Here is a 24,500-nt window from a genome sequence, read left to right as displayed (position 1 = left end):
TTATAATTATAATGAACATGTCTACTTCTCTAAAAAGTCATCATGAGGATGTAGAGAAAAGTATGAAATTCAACATAACAAAGAACGACAAAAATCTTTTTAATGTATCTAATTTTGATAAATTTAATATTGAAGAAATTAGAAATATCAATATCAACATTAACATAATATAATATTATTAATTTTGTGATAGAATTTATACTCAATTAACCTGACAATACAATTTATTGATTTATTAGATCAATATCAACAGAAATACGTTTGTATATCCAATAATTCTGATAATCTTTAATCTCTAATGAATTGATTTTATATGAATTTAAGAATCTTGAATCACGGTTAATATTGTCATACAAAATCACTTGAATTCAAATTATCACAGTCCAATTAACTTTTGAAAACTTATAAATCTGAAAAATTTAATTGTTCTTGAATCATGATTTATATATAGAAAAGCGCTGGCCTATTTACATAATACTATTATCTAACTTATAATAGAAGTTTTCCTTGGATTGATATGAATAATAATACTATACTTGATTTATATTACTAATTAGGCATTAAGAAAGCGAGACCCCTATGTTGATATCTAGTGGGAAGTAACTTTAGTATTCAGTATAATATATTTGAATATAGTATATAAATTAAATTTAAATATTTAGGATTAATCTCCTAATTTAATAACGATAATATATATTTTATTTATGCTTTAATGAATTCATTCTTAATACCAATCATAATATTAATCATAATATTAATCATAATATTAATCATAATATTAATCATAATATTAATCATAATATTAATCATAATATTAATCATAATATTAATCATAATATTAATCATATCTTTTTAAAAATAACTATTAATAATACTATTAGAGAGAGCTTATATTATAACTTGGATTAATATGTTTTATTACCGAGCAGATTATATCACTGAATAGATCACTTAATTAATATATAGAATTCGTTTATATAATGATTTATCAGTATATATATACTACTTTCATCTCAATTAATATTTCAAATTCATATTATTTAATAATCATTAATTTAATTGATTAAAGCTATTAAGTATCTAATGATATGGGATATATCATAATAATTTGATAGACTCTTATATTAAAACCTGTTTTTTCAGCTTTATTATAATATTAATTAAAGAATACTTTCTTATTAAAATTCCTTCAATTTTGATATTTATTAGATTAAATTTGAATATCAATATTTTGTTAAAATAATGTATTTATAGCTTTTTATTCAATAAACATTTCTGCTTAATATAATTAGGATTTTTTTGGATATTAATATTTGCTTAATATCTTATTTGCTTCTCGAACTATATAAATCTTTACATTCAAAAATGTATTTTCATATATTAATTTCTTTATGTTTTTGATTGAAATAAATACAATTTTAAATAAAATACAAAAAAGTTTAATTGATAATAACTTACTTGAGATTTAATTGATATTAATTAAAAAACGTTTCTATAGGATTATAAAGTATTTGAAAGAGTTTAAAATCTGAGCTGAAAAAGGAGAAATAGATATATTAATTTAAATATTTAATTTAAAAAGTACTATTTCAGAATCGAATAGAATCAATTATATTACTCAAAACCCTAATCTCATATTCTGATTCATAATTGATTATTAATATTTAACTTTGAAAACTACAAAGAATTCGATTTTTGAGATATAATTAATTTATATTCTTATAAATCTTTTAATATATATATTATACTCTTATTTTAAGATATCAAAGTACTTAATATCGAAAGACTAGATTCAATAACTTGAATATTATAATAAATATATATATTTAATATTATTCTCCTTATAATAGTTCTAGAATAGTATTGATTATAACTCTTATATCTATTTAATATTAGTATTCTATATTTGCTTTTAATTCGATTTCTTATATATTTATTGAAATATTTCAATTATTCTAATTCCATTTTATTATTTGTTTATTTATTACTTATAGATTTAATAATCTAATCTATAAAAAGATTAATTTCTGTATATTAATTAGAAAAGTATACCTATTCTTGAATTATTAGAAATAGAGGTATAATATTCCTTTTATTATTATTATATATAATTGCTATTACTTATTTTTAATTATCTAATTATATAGCTTTATTTTCGCTATATTTTTCAATATCAATAATAATCATATTAATATTTAAAATACTTATTATAAAGTTAGTTTTATTATTTATATATTTGATATAAATTAGAACTAGTTTCAAGTAAATATAGGATCTTTATAAAAAACTTTTTGAAGATTATAAATATATTCAAAATATATTTAAAATATATTCTTAACTCTATATAACATTTTATAAATCAATAAGCCCAAAGCTTTCTAATTCATTCTATATAAACAATTATATTAATAAGATATATAATTATAAATAAAATTCTTTCTTAATAATTTAATAATGTTATAATCCTTAAAAAGATATATTAAAAACAAGTAGTCTTCAATTTATAGGCTTTGATTATAAGTATCAAATAAATGATAATAGTACTTCTAGTTTTATAAAAATATAATCACTTTATAATAAATATAAGAAATATAATATAAAACCATTATTTGGGAAAAAAGATATTTCTAATAATAAAGAATAAATAATCATAATTAATTGAGAGTTATTTTATTATAAACTAGTACAATTAAATAATTCAATAATATAGCTTTTATATTAATATAACGTGATTTATTACCAAATGGATTATATCATTGAATGGATCAATCACTCAGTTTATATATAAAATTCGTTTGTATGTAATTGTATACTTTCTTTATCTATTAATATAAGTTAACTTTTTTTTCTAAATATTATTATTATCTATATAAATAATAAAGATTTCTGATTAATTATTAGAAATCAGACTTTATATAATAGTTATTATAAAAATAGTGTTTTTATAATAGAAACCGTGACAAATTCAATTGTTTTTAGAATATAATCAAAATATTTATAATTTTCGATTATATAAATTTTTCTTATTTATAAATATTGATTAATTATGAAAATATGAATATTAAGAAAAGATTAATTTTGGTATGATTTTGAAGTGATCTATTTGATGATATGATCTACTCGGTGATGAATCATGTTAATTAAAGCAAATATTAGTAGTAATTACACAGTAAATGTATTTATATAGTTTATTTATAATATTAATGAAATTATAATATATAATACAGGTAGCCTGTTAATCCTTATTAAAAACAAAGGAAGTTGACTATTTTGATTCTTTTGAAGAAAATGTATACAATGTTAGTGTAATAATTATAGGAAAGTTGATTATATATATTGATATATACCTTTTCATTTTGTCTTAAATACCTTGTCTTAACGGATAGTAATGCCGCAGTTATTAAGGTTTTCCCTAACTGTCTACAGGGGGTGGCACACACCTGGCATACCACAGAACTAACGAACATGGGGACGGTTTTTAGGAAAAGAAGATGATGGCAAAGATAGAGACGCCAGAAGTTCAACACCAGTCAACAGAACACGCAGCAAGGGCATAGGAGATGATCCCGATGGCAACAGGTCATTCAAGAGATTAGTCAATCGGGAGATCTTTGCGATACCAAAGCAGAAAGGAAATTTCAAAGAATTTAGTTTGTAGGAAAAGATTGTGTAATATAGTGAGAATAAATGCATTGTATTGGATACTTCTATTAAATCTGTTGACGCATTTGTAAAATGCTTATTGATTAAGGAAAGGATGTAGTAAAGCTGGTTGCTTTAGGTAGGATTATAGTTAGTATAATTCGCTTCAATAATATGATTATCTGAATATTATATTAGTTATCAGAGGATATAGAACAACTTTTTATGGTTATTGTAAAAGTGAGGATTGAAATAAAGGAGATTATAGTCGAAGTGAATAAGGGTTAGGGGGATAAGAGATGTATTATAGATTTATAGGTTTTGTTGGACTTTTTGGTTATTAAAAACCAAACTATCTAGGATCTGATACTTAAGGTAATATTTAAGTATAAGAAGAATACAAAGGTCTGGACTGGTAATGTATATTATATTCTTCAAAATAAATATTTTATAGTTGTAATACTTTCTGAAATTAATATTAATATAGCTATAAAAAAAGAGCTATTTGAGGTAACGAATTTATATAATTTTAAAAACTATGTAGTTGTAATAGATATGGAGAGTTATAAGCTTTTTAGGGCAAATATCTTTAAATAGAAATAAACTCTATAATATATTTGTAATGCTAATTATAATAATTTGGATATTTCATTATATCTTTTTTATTATATAATATTATAATACAAGACTCAATTTATATAAAACTAATCTCTATATATTATCAACATAGATTTCTATAATTAAGATTTTACATATTCTTATTTTCTTATTGATTTTTTCTCCTTTTTAATAGCAAATATATTTATTATCTATATTAAAGAATATAATATCAAATAAATACAATTTTGTTTTCTTGTTTTCTTTATAGTTTTTGTTTTCTATATTGTTATAAACTTATCACTGCAATCTATATATATTATTATACCACTAAAATAATATAAAAACAAGATTTATATTTTAATGAAATATATATACTTTATTTATAATTGATAATATAAATAATATTTATTTAAATAATACCATTTTTTAAAAGAAAAATTTAATTATATAAATAAAGTTATATTAGAATAATTACAATATATAAGTAATAAAAATATTACTAATTTCTTCAGATTAAAAGAAATATAAATAATATAGTTTCTTCAAATAGTAATAAAACAGCTTTTATAACCCTATAACATATACCTATTAAATACTTTTACCTTAATTCTTATTATTTAATTATAATATATAAAATATCAATTAATCTAATATAATTAATTCATAAAAAAGCTCAAATATTCTTAGTTATTAAGGTTATTTAATAAAACAAAAAAATGTGCTTTAGAAAGATTGTTAAGTTATATAATACTATTTATATAATATTAATTTGAAGAATAAATAGAACACCTTCTTTAATTGAGATTTAGTTAATATAATGGAAACTTACTGAATTATAAAAGGATATTATCACTTGATATATAATTGATATAGATGATAGAAAATTTAATTCTAAAATTAAAGTGGTAGAAGATAGAATGAATTATAGATATTATTTGAATAATAGGGGTATATATAATATTTAGAAGTATCATATTATATTCTATATTTTTTGATTTTATATTAGTTTTAATAAACTTAATAATTCAATAATAAATATAATTATAACTAGAGATATATAGTATAGAAATAAACTCTATAATAAATCCTTCAAAAATTCGAATTCTTGATCATTTAAATAAATACTGAAAAAGCAATTTATACTTTTTTCTATTTTTGTTGTAATCTTTTGTTTATTTAGTTTTTGTTTCTATTATTTATATTTTATGTCGATTCTGAAATAATTATTATAATAATATATAATAAGATATAATAAGATATTTACTTTTTAAAATTATTAATAATTTGTTTCAGAAATGATTTATTGATTATTCAATTTAAAAAGAAAGCTTCAAAAGGAATACTAATGAATATATATAATTATTGTATATTCACTTTATATACGTCCTATATATAATCTGAGTTTATTATATTACTTTTGTAAATATTTTTAATAATAATATATAGTTTCTTTGAAATGATTTTATAAAATTAATATTCAGAATAAAGAAAAGCAAATATTTAATAAATCTTTATAACAGTTTTTGAAATTATAAATCGATAGGTTATTATAAGGATTTAATATTCGAAGATTCCCTGTGATATTATGATAACTAATAGTCAGAAAGAGATTCCTTTGATTTTCCTTAATCAAAAAAAGTATTAAATTGAAAAAGATTATATTCCTTAGAATTTATTATCAATTGATAGGTATATATTATAAGGTTATAAAAGCTATCTTATTATTACTTAGAGAAATTATACTACTTATGAGTTTTTGTTATATAAGCTACGCTACGGGGTAGTATACTATATTATTATATATATTGATATAATAATATATGTACTAATAAAGCACGTCATAACCATACACTTTATTTATTAATTTATGGAATTTTTTAAAAATTATAGATATAAAATTTAATCACTAGAATATTACAGAAATCCAATCCCTTTTCAAAATTTCAAATTAACATAAGAGTTATCATAAGAATACTTTTTGGTATTAATAAAAAAGCCAAATTTTTATTATTATTGCATATTCTTTCACTTTTCAAAATTAATAGTTAGTTCTTAAGATAGGAAGGAATATTTATAAATAACTAATTTTTGTGTATTTTCAAGCAATCTATTTGGTGATCTAATTTATTTGATGATAAATTACGTTATACAATATGATAAGTGACTATTTTAGAATGAGTATAATTCTCTTGAAATGATATCATCATAGAGTTCTAAAGATCAAATCGAATAAATTTTGAAAACTAAAATGAGTTAATATAACGCATCTCTCCAATCTTCTCCTTTTAATCAATAATAAAACAATTAAAATATATACAGCAAATTTTACTACAATTGGAAGTCAAATAAGAGAAATAGAAACATTACATTGTAAAAAAATTAAATTCCAAAAAATATATTAGAACTACTTTCAAAAAATACAACATTTCAGATAGGAGAGATCTATTAATAACCAGCCGTCGGGAAAAAGAATTCTCAGAATGAGGATTCGTAGAATTTCTTTCTTCTTATTAGTTATCATAACGTAGTTTAACACCAAGTGAGCTATATCACCAAGTAGAGCATCATTTTTATATACAATATTCGTTTATATATAACTGTGCACTTTCTGTATTTATCAATAGAACTTTTTAAAAAATTAAAAATTAAAAATTAAATTATATAAATAACATGATACCTAATTATTTATTAAAAATTCAAATTATTATAATAGTTATTATAGAAATAGTTTTTTTGTAACAAAAATCGTAACAATTTCCACTTGTCCTAAAATATAATAGAAATCTTTATATCAAAGCTAGATTTATAAAATGCTAAATTTTTATTATTATTTCAAATTAATTTCTTTTTTAAAAAAATTATTGATCATTAAAATAAAAATATTCAATAAGCATTGATTTTGGTGTATTTTGAAGTGGCCCATTCGGTGATATGGCCCACTCGGTGTTAAGTTAAGTTAGTGATTTTGAAATATTACGAATTCATAGACTTCAAATTTTTTCCCCCGAAGGCTAGTACTAATATAATATATTTATTTTCATTCCAATAGTATAATATAATATATAGGGAGGCCAGCCCCAAGCTCTCGATCCTCGCCACGCTTGAGTTTAAAATACTAAATTTATTCAAATACATATAGTTCAACGAGTACCAGTACAAAAATGTATCTATGACATAGACATCAATTTCAAAACCTAGACTTAGTACTATTAGTTTGATCTCAAAAAAGAACTTCACTTGAGTTTCAAAGTGAATCGTAATTTATATCTCCTTATTCTTAGATTTTCGATTGTAATGAATAAGCAAATTAGAAACTTGATATTATTATCTTTTATTCATTTTTCTTTAATTATTATTTTGTTTATCTTATACAAATATCAACCTATTCATGTTTCAAATCTTTTTTTCATATAAAACTTTCTATAGATAGTATAACTTGCTCGAAAGAACCGTTCAGTCAGTACCTTACTATTACATCAAATGAGAAATGGGGATATTCATGAATAGGTGTGAATAACTAAAATTATTTTTACACAATTGGTTTCATTTCCTGTAACATATATCCAGGTATTTAAAACAATGGTGTGATATGTTCTCACGTTTACAATTGTATGCTAAATTCTAGACCTCATATTCAAACTACAAAAATCATGATGGAAATACAAAATGAAATGAATAATATATATTTTTATGCTAATTCGAATTTGTAAGACTTGTTATAATTTTGTTTAAGCTCTTATATAATAAATCTTAATATTATAGAAAGTTCAATTAACAAAAAAACAAAATTCTGAAATAATTATGGGCTTTTTTGGGGGGTAAAATTGTGACACTTTGCCTTAGAAGAACTGTGTGAGCAGAGTACAATTTATCCATAGAATCTACAACTACAGAATCGGGAGCAAAGCGCTCGTAGAATGCTCCTATATACTAGCTATATACACGTGATCATGCACATAAGCGATCGCATTGCGATTGAGTGCGATCCTTAACAAAAATAGCTTTTTATTGTTGATTTTAAATACTATTAATCAATCTATATTAGTAATCTAATAAGGAAAGTATAGAACTGTTTATGGATCTACACTTATAATAATTATAAAATATAATCATGGAATTTATAAAATTCAATCATAAAGACCAATGAGTAATGTTTTAATTATATTTCTATTATATTACGAATAATTATTTTATTCAACTAGAATTATAGCTTAAATATTGTATTTCCAATGAGTATTATATACATAGTATGAGGACACTACGAGAGTACCATATAATATTCTTATTTGTTCTTTCGAGAAAACTTTGAATTAGTTTAAATTTAAGAATCTATTCGAGAACAAGTTAGAATGAACTAATTATGATAGATATATTATTGTATTAGTATATTACCTCAATCTCTTTTTCCAAAACCTAGGTACTTATAATATAATCAATTAACAAGATTAATCGTTCGATACTAACTGAAACACATGTGATAGAAAGAAAAGAAAACAGAAGAAAATTTACTATTTATTTTTATAAAATGACTAAATCGAATTGTCTATATATACGCCTTTTATAATGTACCTATATATTCGACGCAGATCAAACAACTTTATTATTATTATTTGTTTTGTTGAATAGCCTTATTAAATTATTTATAAATATATAATAGAATAGAGGCATTTTTAAATTAACTTAAAGTCAGTATATTAAATTTAATTTGAGAGACGATAAGTAGAATTACAACTTATAGGAAGATGGATGAGTCTCAGTATAAAGATAGGTATGAATAGATTGATAAGCTGATGCTTAGCACCTGTTTGCATGGGCCTTCAAAGCTTAGAGTAAATGTATAATAATAATAATAATAATAATAATAATAATAATTTTGATAGTACTTCATCTTTCGCATATCTTAACACAGCACTTATAGCTAGAATCTGATTTCGTTTGAAAATGCAAATGTGTCATATACAATTATCATGATGTCACAATGTAACCAAATTCGTAAACTGAAATTTTTAAAACAGAGCCAGAAGAAATTAAAATATTTTATAAGTAGAGAGCTATGTAATGATGAACTTAAGTATTAACCAATTCTTACTTGTTATAAAAATCAACAAATGGAAAATTGGATTTCAGTTCTAAAGCTTCTAATGAACTGGAAACTTCATTTCAACATTCGTAGTGGATTCGAAAATTAAGAGAATATGATGAAAAAGAGAAAAAGTCTTATTATTAAAGATTTGTAGATTTCTTCCATGTCTAGTAAGTTTACTGATAGATTTAATGAGTTTTATAGACTTTATGGATCTAATAGACTGAAAAGATTTTAATAGATTCAACTGAATTTATTGAACTTATCAGTTTTAAGACTTAACGATACTTTGGGCGTTTCTTTTCAACCCGAAAATCATTTTAATTCGGTTGTTAGTATGTATACTACATATAAATATGTATAAGTAATATGTAGCTACACTCACTTAATATTGATGAAAAAGTCTTCCCTCCATTTATAAAAGTTTGAATAATAAAGGTAATGGATTTCTTTATATTTCATTTTAATCATTTATAGTTTTGGAACTTTATTGATACCTTTTATTATCATTATAATGATATTTTCAGTTTCGCATATGTTTTAAAATAGAAATGCGAAAGCATACTTATATAATATTAGAAATGTCAAGAGACTGTACAATAAAAACATATTATTTATGATCTTTCCAAATATTCTAAATGAGATTGATTGATTATCTGCTTGATTTTCCAAGTTCATTTTTAATTGAATCTGACATAAAAAAATCATTCAATTTTTGAATAATTTCTTCTACGTACAATACATAATAAATTATCAGAGAAGTTTGTAGAATAAGAAAAATGACAAAAAAGATCTTATCAATCTTCAACATTTAATAACGATTTTATGATAAAATATAAAATAGTCATTATAAATGTTATTAGATTCCAAAGAAACTCTTCAAAAAAGATTAATAAAATAATCTAACATAGTTTATCATCGAATAGGCTATATCATTAAATGAACAACTTTCACCTTAATTAACATACCAAAATTCATATTATTCAATAACTATCAAATCAATTGATTAAAATTATTTAATATTACTATATAAACATACTTTTCTGAGTATGTAGCTTGTGATATCCTATGATTTCAAAGAATACATATCAATCTCTGAACTAATATTGTAAAAAGATTTCTTGTGACAAAAAATCAATTTTGAAAAAAGCTTTTTCTTTCTTTTGTTTGACATTATATATAATTGATTGAAAATATAAGAGATATGTTATCTGTAATGCGAATTATTTATAACATGTTGCATTGATTTTATATTATTGGAATCTCAATGAAATATTCTTTTATATTTGAAATTAATGTTGTTTTAATTCTATACCTCCTATATTCTAATCATTCATATTCAAGGTTCATATATGGATTTTAGTATATAATTAGATAATTCTAGAGCTGAAACCTAAATTTTGGGATTTGAGATATAGAGTTCATGAAATCTACCTTTGAAATTCAAATTCTAAAACTGGGAAATGAGAATCATTTAACAATGTAAGGCTAGATTTCAGGTATCAATCAAGATTCTGTATTTCTGATTATTGAAAGTACAGAACTTATATTGAAACCCTAAAATTTATAGTAAGTTTTATAAATTCAAAAATTGTGAATTCTAGTATCATACTATAGATTTTAGACATTATAGAATCTAAATAATATAGAAGTAAATTTAGATCAACTTTACTAGTAGAAGAGTAATTTACTATAAATTACGAAAAAATGAAGATTTATAAGATGATATTTAAAAGGTTTATCCAAAAACTCTCTTATTAAATGAAGATAAAATGACTTAGGAATATTTTCAAAAAATCTTCAATTAAGAAGAATAATTCTATGTTAAAAAAAAGTTACAATATAGTATTTTAAATTGATTTCATTCTTATACTCATTTTGATTTATATACACGAAAGGATTCAATATATTATCAACTATCGTAATATTATAATTCAAAATCTAATAATATTAATATTTCAATAAACAAACTTTGTTCGTCTTTTTTATAATTTTTCGAGTTTAAAGTTCATATAATAGTGAATATACGTAATATCATGAGTTGTATAAAATGTTAATATTCAATCAATATTTCAATTTGAAAAACGAAAAAGAAAAGAAGTGTTTTTGGAAATATAACAAAAGTATTGTTTCTTAATTCTTATGATTGTACTTTATAAGCTTTTTAATTCTAGCAACTAGATCTTATAAGCCAAATTAATCAGTATAATTTAATTTTTGTAAGAAAATTATATTATAAAATAATTGGTAATATTTTAAAATCGATTCGTCAAAAGATGAATGTTATTTAGAAATATTGTATATAAACCTTATTCTTGAAATAAGCTTTTTATAATAACATTATCTATTACATCAATTTTCAATAATATTATAATAAATTTCTTGAATTTGAAATCGATATATTAGTATGGTTTTATAAACATACGATCTATATAGTATTGCGAGGTTTTGAAATATACATCTTCATATTTGAAATTGTGTTTTAAATCCATTTATGAGAGTATGCATATAGAAGAAGTATCAATCTTCTCTGATTTATATTACGGATGTCAAAAACCTCCAAGTTAATTCTTTCTCATTTATAAAATCAGATATTGAATATTAACGCATTTGTCGAAAGTTTTTTCTGATCAATTTTGAACTGTATGTGAAGACAGAATTATCTAGAGATATTCAAACCATTCAGGCTATGGGAATTAAGAGAACATTAATGTAAGTATTATATTCTCTCAATAGATTGTGTCATTATTATAAAATTATTGTTTAAAGATATTATTGAGAAGCGATATTTAGAACTATTGTTAGATTTATAGACAAGAAATCTAAGTATACTATAGATTCATAGATTCAATAGAGTTATTAAATTTTGAGCTTAATGACACCTTTGGCACCTCTATTTGAATCAAAAACTAAAAAGAAGATTTAGAAGATTTGGAAGATTTATTATAATCAATTTTCTTATTGGATTTGTTTTCATTAGATTTGTTATTATCAGATTTATCATTGTAGTATTTATTAAAAGCTTAGATCAGATATGTTTCACCTATGTTAGTATATAAATAATTCTCTCAAAAAGCTTTAAATCTTTGAAAAAAACTTTAAAAATCGCTATTTAGATAGTAGAAATCTTCCTTAAATTTAGTATTTCGAAAATCGTATGGTATAAATATTAGTAAATATCCCGAATAGTATTAAAAATATTTGTAGATAGTGCTATTAAGCTCGTAGTTATCTTTAGGCATAAAGGATCGAGAAAAAACTTGTGATAATTGAGATATAATAATACAATTTGGTTCAGTTTACAGTTAAGATAATGATATATCAATCCTTCAAAGATGTATTAAGAATCTAAAATACTCAAGATATACAGAAAATCTAATGTATTTAACTTGGAAATTAGAGAAAGTTTCAAGATTTTCTGAAGTGTGAAAGTTTTTATATTGAGAATATTTATGAATATAGATTAAAAAAAGAAATTGGTTTCTATATTGACTTTTGTAATGTCTATTCTCAGATTCTTCAATGAGATATTATGAGAATTTATCCTCATTATTATAAATCTTTGTTATAATATAAGACTTATCTTTCTTAGTAAATCTAATATTCCAGAAATCTTGAAAACATAATGAAAAACACTAGATCCATTTGATTGATCTTTCCCTTAGCTATCCTTTTCTCACAATTGCTTTTTAGATGTTATCATATCCACAACCTTTTTCTCAGCCCTTTATAGCTAAAAATAACAATAAACTTGCGAACACTCTTTATATTTATTTTTAATGTTATTTAGCATTTACATTTATACTTGTATTGTATAGCTTTTAGAATCCTAAAATTAACAAAATTTCTATTTCTATATCATATATAATTATGAAACTTGAAGTTATTTAGAGATTGTAAGCTTTTTGAAGTGGTAATCTGTGTACTAGCTTAATAATAATAGTAATACTTTGCTTACCTTTCGTTTCTGGCTCGAATATGGTCGCTGATTGCACCACTAAATCTAATAAATCTAATAAATCTAATGTACCTATTAAATTTAATACACTCAATAGTTTTTCTAAATATCTTCTAAATCTCTTTTAAATTTCTTAAGATTCTGTATCTCTCTTATCATATCCCCCGAACCTCCAAATTGATTAAGTATGTAGAGCATTGATACTTTTTCTTAATAAATCAGCTTCTCGTTATGAAATGTGTTTTAAATTATTTATATTAGTAAATTAAATTATTTACATGTACATTAGAAACTTGTTTCAATCGTTTAATGAGACAAAAAGAATAGGAATTCTATCAGCTTAAAGTTGCTTATAAATAATTATAAAAAGAAACATTGAGTAGTGATAATGGTGGTGGTAGTAGTAGTAGTAGTAGTAGTAGTAGTAGTAGTAGCAGTAGTAGCTCTTATTAACGTTCGGCGGAGAAAGAAATATTGAAATCCTATTTTTAGTATATATAGTATATAATTATGTTCATTTTATATATAGAAGAGCCTTTCCCCTGTCTAAAAGCTCTAGATTAAGACAATTATCTTACCTCGTACTGTGTATTTCAATAAAATAAAAGTCAAGCGACATAAATATCCTAAAACATTATTACAGGTTCATACTAGATTTATTTTATTCAAGTAAAAATACAAATTATTATTTCAGAAAGCACGAGATTCCTAAATAATTTCAAAATTCATGTTTTGATAAAATATAGAAATACTAACCTTTTTGATTTTGTAATACTGAAAGCTATATAGTACAGGTATAGATATACATCAGATCCACATCACTCAAATTCCTACAATACTCAATAGAGATGTTTAATATAGTCATCAATATTCTACAAAGGTTATTCATCTGTTTCATTCTATATATGTTTGATAGTATAGATCTTCTTAAACTAGATAAGAATAGGAGTACATCTGCTATAAACCAAGTAAATAATAATACATTTAACATTTCACACTAGAGAAAAATACAAATTATATTCATATGATTTTTTAGAAAATATACGAGATAGAATATATTTTGTAGAGTAACACTTATAGTTCAAAATTGGATCCTTCAAAGTTTGAGTTATTTATCTCACTTTTTAAAATATTTGAATTTATTAAAAAAAAAGTCCGGTATTATCTTTTATAATTAAATAAAATTATAAAAGATCTGAAAAAAATAATCAAAATATTAGAGATTACTTTATACAATTGTTCTTTATATTCATAGTATGCTTTAGATATAAAGAAAAAAAATTGTTAAAAACCTCTGTATTTATATAAACCTAAGAAAATATATTTGGGAAGCTTGAACTATTGATTAGAAGAACATATGTAGAATTATTGCTCTCCTGCTTTTTTTGGTATGGATTGTTAATATAAATAAAAAGACACTAAATTATTATTAATATAGTTTTCGTGATATAAACTAAAAGTATAGGAAAGATTATAAGAGTGTATAATACAATGAATCAGAATACTCCAAGTATATTCTTATATTTATAATCATTTGATATTATTTTCAGAAATAGAAAACAAATCTTTTTCGAGTAAACCCTTCTAGATGTAAAAAAGTTTTATTTAACGCATTATATCTGTTTTTTGAAAAAAATAGAACACACTTTTTATTCAATCAAATTCAAATATTTAGAAACGTTTTCAAGATAGATTTCAAAGATATTAAGACGAGCAAAAAGTAACTCTAACAATAATAATACATCTCATACCAATATGCCCAGAATCATACTCCATATACCAACATCTGACTACATACCAACCGTTATTACTCGAATCTTGAAGTGAAAATCTAGTGTCCAACTGATAGCCAATGTTCTTACTAATATTGCTCGCATTTCATATATTAATCCATATAATAATATATATCAATATTTTCGAGATTATTCATATAAGTAATATCAATTTATATATTACTAAAGATATCCAATATAGAAATAATATTAAATATCACTAAGATAGATTTAGGAATAAACACTCCAAAAGATATTGATAAATTCTTAATTTATTTTAGAATGAAAAGAGGCATTTTAGATCGAATTCCTATATTCTCATTTTTTTATTAATAATATTCAATATTATTTCTATATTGAATATCAATAGAAATGATATAATCCCTCTTTATATATATAAGATATCATATTAAAGGCTTAATACACACTATTATTACATTACTATATATTAATACAAACACTGGAAAGGAGAAAGCGCAGATAGTGTACCAGGAGCTAAGCCTAGATGTTTGTCGAGGTGATTCATAATCCGCGATAGAACTTCATGTAGACGAAGAAAAAATCGTTTGCACTCTGCGCGGTGTTTTTGAAATTTCTCTGGATCTCGGCACGTAGACCGTGTACCAAGTACCTCGTTTCGACTAAGTGTATACAGTTCCACAGCATCCATTTTGCCGTCATCTGTCTTGAGAACTCCAGCTGGCTTGTAACTTTATTGGTGGTAACAAATTAGTGTAAGTGTGAGCGGATTTAAGGATGATTATGAGTTCGAACTTACCCATTCGGATCTTTCGGCATATTCAACTTATAGTCAATCAAAGTGTCAGATCCAAGGTTGAATATATCAACACTAACATCATACATAATCTCTGCATCTTCCAACAGTTTCTTTTCCTCCTCAGAGTTATTTAAATTGAGCAAGAAAAATCCATGTTCCCTGCATGCCTAGTAAAAGTTTTCTGGCTCCTCTGCGAAGTCACCCTGAAGTTTAAGGTACGAGATCGTGGGTTTATCGGCAATGGGTACATCAGTCGGGAACTCAGGACATTCTTCGAAAAATTTGAGTGTAGGCGTCGTCTATGATGGAGTTTGTAAAGGCTAGAGGTGAGTAAGTGTGTTATGACGCTGGGAGAGAGGGAGAGAAAGTAAATCAGGTGGGCATGAAGGGTTCTGATAGCCATGAGCAGTGTTTATACTAGTATACAGTAGTATAACAATAGCACATATCGAACCTTTAATACAATATCTTATATATATATATAAAGAGGGATTATATCACTTATATTGATATTCAATATAAAAGTAATATTAAATATCTTTAATAATATATAAATCAATATTACTTATATAAATAATTTCGAAAATATTGATATGTATTATCATATGAACCAATGTACATAATACGAGTAATACTAGTAAGAATACTACTCCTTTTGAGAAGTCCTCAGCTAAATCTCTTCGTCCCCTCATGGCACGCCCACAGCCTCTTAATGATAAAACCATCAGTCTAGGTGGTCACACTGACATCGGGACAATCGCCATGCTATTACACGTAGTTGGAGGTTTCCAGGTATTGCCCGCAGGAAGCGAGAACATCAGCTCCAACTGGCGTTATGTGCTTACAGTACCTGGATGTACCCTGATCAATATTGGAGACTCGCTTGTGGAATAGGCAGGAGGGCTGCTATGTAGCAATCCCCATCGTATTGTCACACCACCTGGAAAACAAGCAAATTGTATACTTCGCAGTTTAGTGTATCTCGTTCGACCGGATCATAATGGATCTATGTATCGTCTTCAGAGCACTGTGATTGCCCCTTTGGCAGAGGATGAAGAGATAAAGACGCGTTCCATCGACGAGTGGGCAACATGGAAAGCGCATCAGGTTATCGAGGGAAAGGTGAGGTCACAAACTCGAGGTGGTCGGCTATTAGCATGGGCAATGCTATAATTGTACACTAAGCTTGATGCTTAGCGAATTCACAAGCCACGGTCGTCAATGGTGATCTTTGCAGCAAAAATAGATCTACCATTAATGCAGTTTCTCGGTGTAACGAGTTTAACAATGAATATGAATACATGGTTGTCAATATCATACGCATTTTACATGGCTAGAGAATTGCCATGGAGTATTTTAAGACCTTAGCATCGTGCAACCATTGCTCATAATGTTAACATCAATTATGAGATCTTGTGCAACAAAACATTTTGCAAATTGAAAGACACACGGTAGTAGCAGTTCCTAATGCTTGCGACATAAAGATTTAGCAAACTGCCTTTCAGACTAAATATGGGTTCCATTCTTATCAATGTCTGGGAACTCATATATTTTGAACCGGACTGTCAACCAACGAACAGTATTAGCGCATAAAACATGAAGATGATAAACTTGGTATGGATGACATCGATTGTCATATTCCGTTGGTATTTAAGTTCAACTGGTCTCGATCTCAACAACACACGAAACCCTGCAGGAAATCAGTGATGTTATATTACAGCTAGCATTTTCTGACTCTTAGGTCATTGATTAGATTTAATCACTGTGCTTATGGCGCCGCATTCGATGAGCTTCTAGTGAACGTGAGCAATCAAAATCCATGAGCCAAGTCTAAGCTGCCTCGGTTCCCCTGTCTAACTGCCCATTCACCTTTATTCATGGAGCACATACACTGATCTCTGAAGAGTGCTCACATGGGCAGTCGTAAGCATTAGACTTCGACGTCGATACGTATCATATACTACATGCATATGACATATCGTGAGCTCTTGGTCTCCTCTTGATACCCGTCTGATGTGTGATTTGGAAAATCACTGTAGAGTGAAAGTTGCCCTATTAAACAGAAACAAGACGTAAACACCGGCGAGCCCCTATCCATTGTCGTCCGCTTGACTTGGGCCATGTCTCTATCAAATCGAGAGAGTAATACAGCCAAAGCCATGCTAAGGTCAAATCCGATTTGAGCCATAGAAGCTACCCCCGTAGTTTTCTACTTACCACTTGCACATGTGAAGACTTCTGTCAGTGTCTTCCTTTGTTGTTACCCTGCCTATATAGTTCGAGATCTTAGATACACTAAAGGTACAAGGGGAGAAAGAAATACGCAGGGGTGACGTAAAGTCAGCTCTTTGGGAACGAAGGCTAACTCCGAGCATACATATTGATACTTGTGGATGCACCAACCATGAAGGAATGAAAAAATTGGTCACGGTTTGCCAAACCTTCTGTAAACGTTTTATCTTAGATTTGCGGTACAGCAGAAGGCATGGGCAAAGAATCACCTAACAGAATTAACAGGAACGTTAAAATTCGGTCGGATATCGATCAGGTAACTTAAGCCTGTATATTGATTCTGCTTACTCCAAAATCGAGTACATATAGATAACTGGGCAATGCGAGATGGGCCATAACTCAACTGGTTCAGATGAGAACAAGCAGAGTAGTACTTCCGGAAGCCTCACTTGTGAAATGTTCTTTCATATGCGTTGACAGCATTTTTGCATCTGCCTCTGGATATTTGCAAGTTTCAGCATGACAGGAGATATCAATATCGTTGACGATTTACATGCTGCATTAAAATTGGAAAAGCACACCATGTAAACACAGTGGTTGATCGTCATATTGAATTCAACAAGTTCTGGGAAGCATTTGGCTTCGAATATATGAACTCGAAAGAAAGAAGATATGATACTCTGAACGATGCCCATGGGAGCGTGAACTTGGGAAACGTGGGTGGCATATAGACATTTATTAGATGAGAAGTTGATATAGTCGACTGTTCACCATGAGTTCTGAGATTAGGAAGATATAATGCCAGCATGGTTTGGCTACAATAAAAGTAGTCAATGCTGAGACAAGAGAGCAGCTTGGATACATGAGGGGTACTCGTGGTTAGACTTATTGATACCAGCATTGAAGTGGTATGGATTGCCTCCGGCCTTCTTTCAATGTTCCATACAACACAAAACCAACCATACAGAATCCGCCATTGTCCCAACCCTCTACAGGGTGCTCAATGGTCTAGAATAATTGCACTGGATCTAAGATCTCAATACATCAAGTACATTGAATCAGTTGAATTTAAAGACTGGAAGCTTCTGGTTGTCGAATTGCGATTTGGAATAATTACAGTCACTATGCACTTCTATTAGCCAAAACTCCATAAAACACGTTTTTTCACACGTTATATTCCCACAATCATATTTTATTATTTTAATAATGCTTTCAATTCATATTACATAATGTATTAGAGATATACAAAATGATTCTTATAAGTATTTTATTCTATATATATATAGTAAAATAATTAGTAAGGTAAAGGAAAACCTCAATCTCTATCAAATTACAAAGAATCTTAAATTCTCTTACAGAACTATATGATATACTCTTTTGATCTAAATTATATATTGAATAAGACAAATAAATACTATTATAATATATATAATTATTTCCGAAAGTCATATATAAACAGGTTATTCAAAAGGTTAAACTTGATTATAGTGTTAGAACTATTAAGAGGATTTTAATCGAATATAATATATTCAATTGGAGATGTAAGAAAAGACTAGAGCTTATACTAATATATATTGTTAAATAGCTTAAATAATATTTAGTTTATAGAAGATTAATAATTGAAGAATAGAGTTTAGTTATATAGTTAGATGAATACTCTATAGAATAGGGAAAAGGAAAAAGATTAGAATAGTGTTTTTGTATTAGTTTTTAGAAATAAGATTTAGAAATAAGAAATAGTTGAAATATATAGTATAAATAAGAATATAAAGATTATATATTAGAAAAGCTTTTGGAATACTAGGAAGAGTAATCTATATATAATAAATAGGGATTTTGAAAATGCAAAATATAAATACAATATTAATTCTTATCTCAAGATTCTTAAAATTGAAGTAGACTTTATTTTCGAAAAGCTTAATCCAAAGTATAAATTTATATAGAATAATACTTCTATTTATTATATCTATAAAATATGAAATTGGTTTTAAGAAAAGGAGATCCCTTTATTGAAAAATTAATCTTCTTATTCCCCTAATTTTAATCTTATAAAATATATATAATAAGCCCTAAAAATAAAAATATATAAAATATTTCCTGATATTACTATTAATAAAAGCAAATCAAAATATATTTATCAAAGATTAGAAAGTTGTTTACAAACAGTTTAGAATATATTGAATAAAGAATTATTTAATAATTTAGAAGCTAATATACCTTTTAGAATCGAGATTTATATTATAACAAATAACTGGCATATTAAATATTAACAAATTAAGAGTTAATAATAAAATAATTTTTATATATATCAATAATATAAGAGTATATTATTTATTTATTCAAATTTGATAATTTTATAATTCTTAATTGATTTAATATTTAATATTGAAAAAGGGTAGTACAATATATAACACTATAAAATAAGCGGGGGGGCGGATATAAATAGTCTAGTACTGTACATTGAACGTTCTTAGTAAACTTTTAATTCTGAAAATGATAAATATTCCCAGAAAGACTCAGGCGGTGGAACTCAGAATACGCAGAATTTCAACGCAGTAACTTGTCGACTAGGAAGAGTAGGCATTATAGACTGGAAGAATCTGGTCAGTATGATTGCAGTCATATTGCATGTCACAATGTGTCAAGCTGACTGAGACAAAGATATCAGGAGGAAGAAACGGAGGTTTATACTCAGTCAAAAGACGAAGAAGTGACAGGATATAGAGTGTCATACTTGGAATTCATCGAAAAACACGGAAATAATCATGAATTACATTTTCGTTTTACTTGTCAATGGCAACAAACTGTTCCAATAATGTAGACTGAAGTTTTTCTGTTGTCCCTACACGGAGAGTATATTCAGATGATATTGCTGATGCCAGATTTCAAAATAATATGTTTATACTTGATAAAATGAATATATCTGGTACAAGTATAAACGGTCCATGGTGTAACGATCTGCCTTGGATCAAGTCAAGGCGCAGTGCTCATTCACCCAACGAGCATCGCGTGACTTGAATATCGCGACCAGTCCCAAGTGGTATTTGGTCACGCTGACCCAGAAGGAAGGGCTTTCATCCAAAACATCATCGACTCACTGCTGAGGATTTCGGCGATGAAGAGATGTTTGGAAATGAATTGATTTACAAACAGTACTGAGGTCTTTCCAACAGGCCCACCAGGGAATAAAATCCAGGATCAAATCGCACCACTCCATCAGTGTTGGCTGCCGTACTTCCTCAGCATGAGGAACATAGCAGGAGAGCATGGTACCATTTAGTACGTCAGGTGAATCATTGTAAGAGAACTCCTTTCGGGACATCACAAAAGATATCATATTCATTCATCTACCCAAAATGCCACAATAGATCAACAGAACACAACGTCCACCAAGATACCGGAAACATTCAGGCTACCATTCCTGAAATTCTTGAAGACGTTACTCGGAAACCTCGAATAGACAACAAAAAATGGAAGAAAAGCCAGCCGAATCAAAATTTGACGAGTCCCAACTGGCAGCTCTGATAATTCTATACAAACGGTGGGATGAAATCAAAGCCCGAGATGGTATACCTCCTATTGCCGTTGACAGGACCAACTCATATCACGGCCAATATATCAAGACGACAACAGATCTCGACATGGTCTGGGAGGAAATAGTCGCACTCAGAAAGACTATGGGATTGGAATCAGATAATGGCAAAGGGAGGGAGAGAAGATGCAAATGGTGTGCTGAACGTGAAGGGAAGGAATTCGAGCACTGGTGTTAAACAAGGATTGAATGGATGGGAGTGATCCCAAACTTCTGTGGGTAACTTTACAATGATTTTAGGAATCTGGCTGGTAGGATGGCATTCAGATCATTGATCTGGGATAATTGTGAATACTAAAATGATTGACAAAAGCTCTCATGACCTGGGATCTCGAAACAATCATAAATACCATTGAGTATCAAATTTGCAAAAACATGTGATTGCAATGCGGAAGTACAGGTAAAGCGAGTTGAAACCTCTGAATAATAAAGTGTAATTCTCTTCTCATCGTTCTATAATAGGTTCGAGTCCAGGCCCTTCCCTATTCTTCATCCAGAGATCCGAACAATAAAGCTATCTAGTGCTCCCAATACCGCACCGAACAAGACCAAAGACTCAGCCGAATATTGAATACAGCCTAACAACCAGCAGATACCAGGTACAAACAAAAGAAGCAATGAACAACCTAAAGAAGCTACAACTTACTGAATTGGAGAACTTGGTGGAAGAGGCAGCAAGAATATTTGCTAGGGACGGAAACTGCGCACAGTGGCGATACTTGATGAAGGAAGTAGAGAAGATGAAGGATGCCATGGGCTGGAACAGATAGAGTAGCACTGCGTTGTCAATACGCATGGGAAGCTTGGACAGAGGGTCTTGCTTGGAGGGAGATCAAGCTTCATCATTTGAGGTTGCAAGGAAATGACACTCGATCGTGCATAAACGATCAATTGCAGGATGGGAGGAAAGGGGAGCCTAGTGATGTGAACCAAGGTTAGGTCACATGAGATTCAATCAAATGAATCACAACAAATTACTTACATTCTGAGCACAATTTGATGTTACGTTACTTTCATTCATATTTGTGCCTGGCTTGCTCCCAAGTGTAACCGTTATTGTAAGACGAAGACTCCACGATAGCATCGATAGTCTGAATCGCGACGCCGTGAATAGTCACTAGACCTGCGAACGAAGAAAACAATCAAAGTCGTGACCTGTAGTATAGTGACAGGATACTATTTCAATATAACCACCCACAGAGTAAAGCCTAAGCTTTTGCTTTGACCCAATGCTTGGTCAACAGTATTGTATTGTTTTTAGAACAATATGATACACCCACTCCACCTGCATGCAGGAACCAAAGCCTGATATGTATTTTTCTTAATTTCAGCTATGACGATCTCCCGCATTAATTGGCATGGAACTTGGAAGTAATGTGCATCTCCCAAGATTCTTCTCAGTGGAATAATTGGGAATGTTTCTATTTGATATTCGGACGGTCGCGTGACATATAGCCTGTCGCCAACTCACAGTTCATCCTACACGAAGCCGAGTTCAGCCAAATCTCAGTACCATTGTTGCATTAAATACCGGTAGGTCAGAATTGTAATGATAGTGGGTTGTGGAGGAGAAGAGGAGGGCTGTCTCGAACGACATGAACGTAAACAGCTAACGTTTGAAGCGTGGGGAGTCGTTTGGAGTTATGATAGCTCGTGCTTGAAAACCTCAGTATTTAGAATAGAGTCCTCTCCCTTTGATTGCGCTCTTGCCCTGGGACCGATCTTTGGTTAATGTTTTGAAAATTGTAGACATTGTCGATAGATGTCTAGTAAATTTACACGTAGCATTTGCAAGATTTTGTGGAATCGAGGGCCAAGTTACTCAAATAACATATTATGTGGATCGCGATCTTCATACTGTGTTGAGTGAAGATCAAAGATGTCGAAAGGAATCGTATTTCGTATTGCGTAGCGCGCGGGCCATGTCGTGACCTTTCTCTGGAGGACTGAAGGAGGAGGCGTGTAATCGTTCGTCATTGTGGCTTTATGTTTGACAATCGAGAGGATGATAATGCATGAATTGCCGGTTTGGCTATCGATTGCTAGCTGGAATGATAGATCGTGTTGGTGTGGTGGTGTGGTGTGGTGTTGTGGCTGGTATTAGGATCGTTGTGGTTCTTCTAAGCCAAGATGAAGAGGCTGGAAACATTTGTTCGCTGGGGATGGCTGTGCAAACTAGACTTGCATATACCAGTACCGTGAAGGGCAAGGGACACTAAATCCTTCCCCAGGTTATTGCGAAAACTAAATCAAATCATCATTTCCTTCGACGCAACCCCGTTGAATAACGATAAGACTGTGGTTACATACATCTCCATGGAGTCGTCGTAATCAATATTCTTGAATCCCTTCAGCCAAGTTACAGGTCACACCAGAAAATGCATTCTCAGAACCATCATGGTACACGATTCACGAACATAGTGCTCGGACGTGCATGCCTAGGAAAGAGGAGTAGCTCTATTCCAGTCCTCGTATACAGAATCACTTGCGCTTGAGATGCAGAGGTAAGATGGCAAGAAGTCAAGATCCAAAATCCAGATGAAGGAACACATGTAGAATTTGGGAAAGTCCAGGAATGGGCCAAGGGATGATAAACAATGCAAATCAGTCAGATTAACATTCCTACTGACGCATCTCATTGGATATACTCAAATTCGACGTCGTATTGTGTTTCCCGAAGAAGCCGGATTTCCATGGCATCACACCACCAAGAATGAAGATAATTTAATTGCCGCTGCGGATGGCAGATGGTGAAATTATCCGAAGGGATGTGTGTTATTAAGTGAATTCCTTTGTGATATTTTGTTTTGATGGAGAGACTACCTAGTACATGCTACTGGAAT

At 28.0% G+C, this 24,500-nt stretch overlaps 3 protein-coding genes across 3 annotated transcripts; 2 read left to right on the top strand and 1 right to left on the bottom strand.

Moving 5' to 3' along the window:
- Positions 1 to 15,503: 15,503 nt before the first annotated feature.
- On the bottom strand, positions 15,504 to 15,919 carry Bfra_008543 (putative 2og-fe oxygenase protein; the record flags this gene model as incomplete). Its single annotated transcript, XM_037338902.1, has 2 exons — positions 15,504 to 15,765; positions 15,834 to 15,919. The coding sequence occupies 2 exons, from the start codon at positions 15,917 to 15,919 to the stop codon at positions 15,504 to 15,506; spliced, it is 348 nt and encodes a 115-aa protein (XP_037192208.1).
- Positions 15,920 to 16,523: 604 nt separating this feature from the next.
- On the top strand, positions 16,524 to 17,006 carry Bfra_008542 (putative 2og-fe oxygenase protein; the record flags this gene model as incomplete). The annotated part of the gene is made up of 2 exons (XM_037338901.1): positions 16,524 to 16,679; positions 16,728 to 17,006. The coding sequence occupies 2 exons, from the start codon at positions 16,524 to 16,526 to the stop codon at positions 17,004 to 17,006; spliced, it is 435 nt and encodes a 144-aa protein (XP_037192207.1).
- Positions 17,007 to 21,535: 4,529 nt separating this feature from the next.
- Bfra_008541 (uncharacterized protein) lies at positions 21,536 to 22,427 on the top strand (the record flags this gene model as incomplete). The annotated part of the gene is made up of 2 exons (XM_037338900.1): positions 21,536 to 21,792; positions 22,235 to 22,427. 2 exons carry the CDS (start codon positions 21,536 to 21,538, stop codon positions 22,425 to 22,427), a joined length of 450 nt encoding a protein of 149 aa, XP_037192206.1.
- Positions 22,428 to 24,500: the final 2,073 nt, after the last annotated feature.

Source organism: Botrytis fragariae (genome assembly GCF_013461495.1).
Source record: "Botrytis fragariae strain BVB16 chromosome Unknown tig00000061, whole genome shotgun sequence".
Taxonomy (NCBI): domain Eukaryota; kingdom Fungi; phylum Ascomycota; class Leotiomycetes; order Helotiales; family Sclerotiniaceae; genus Botrytis; species Botrytis fragariae.
Note: the sequence above shows the minus strand (reverse complement) of the source record. Positions and strands in the feature narration are given on the sequence as shown.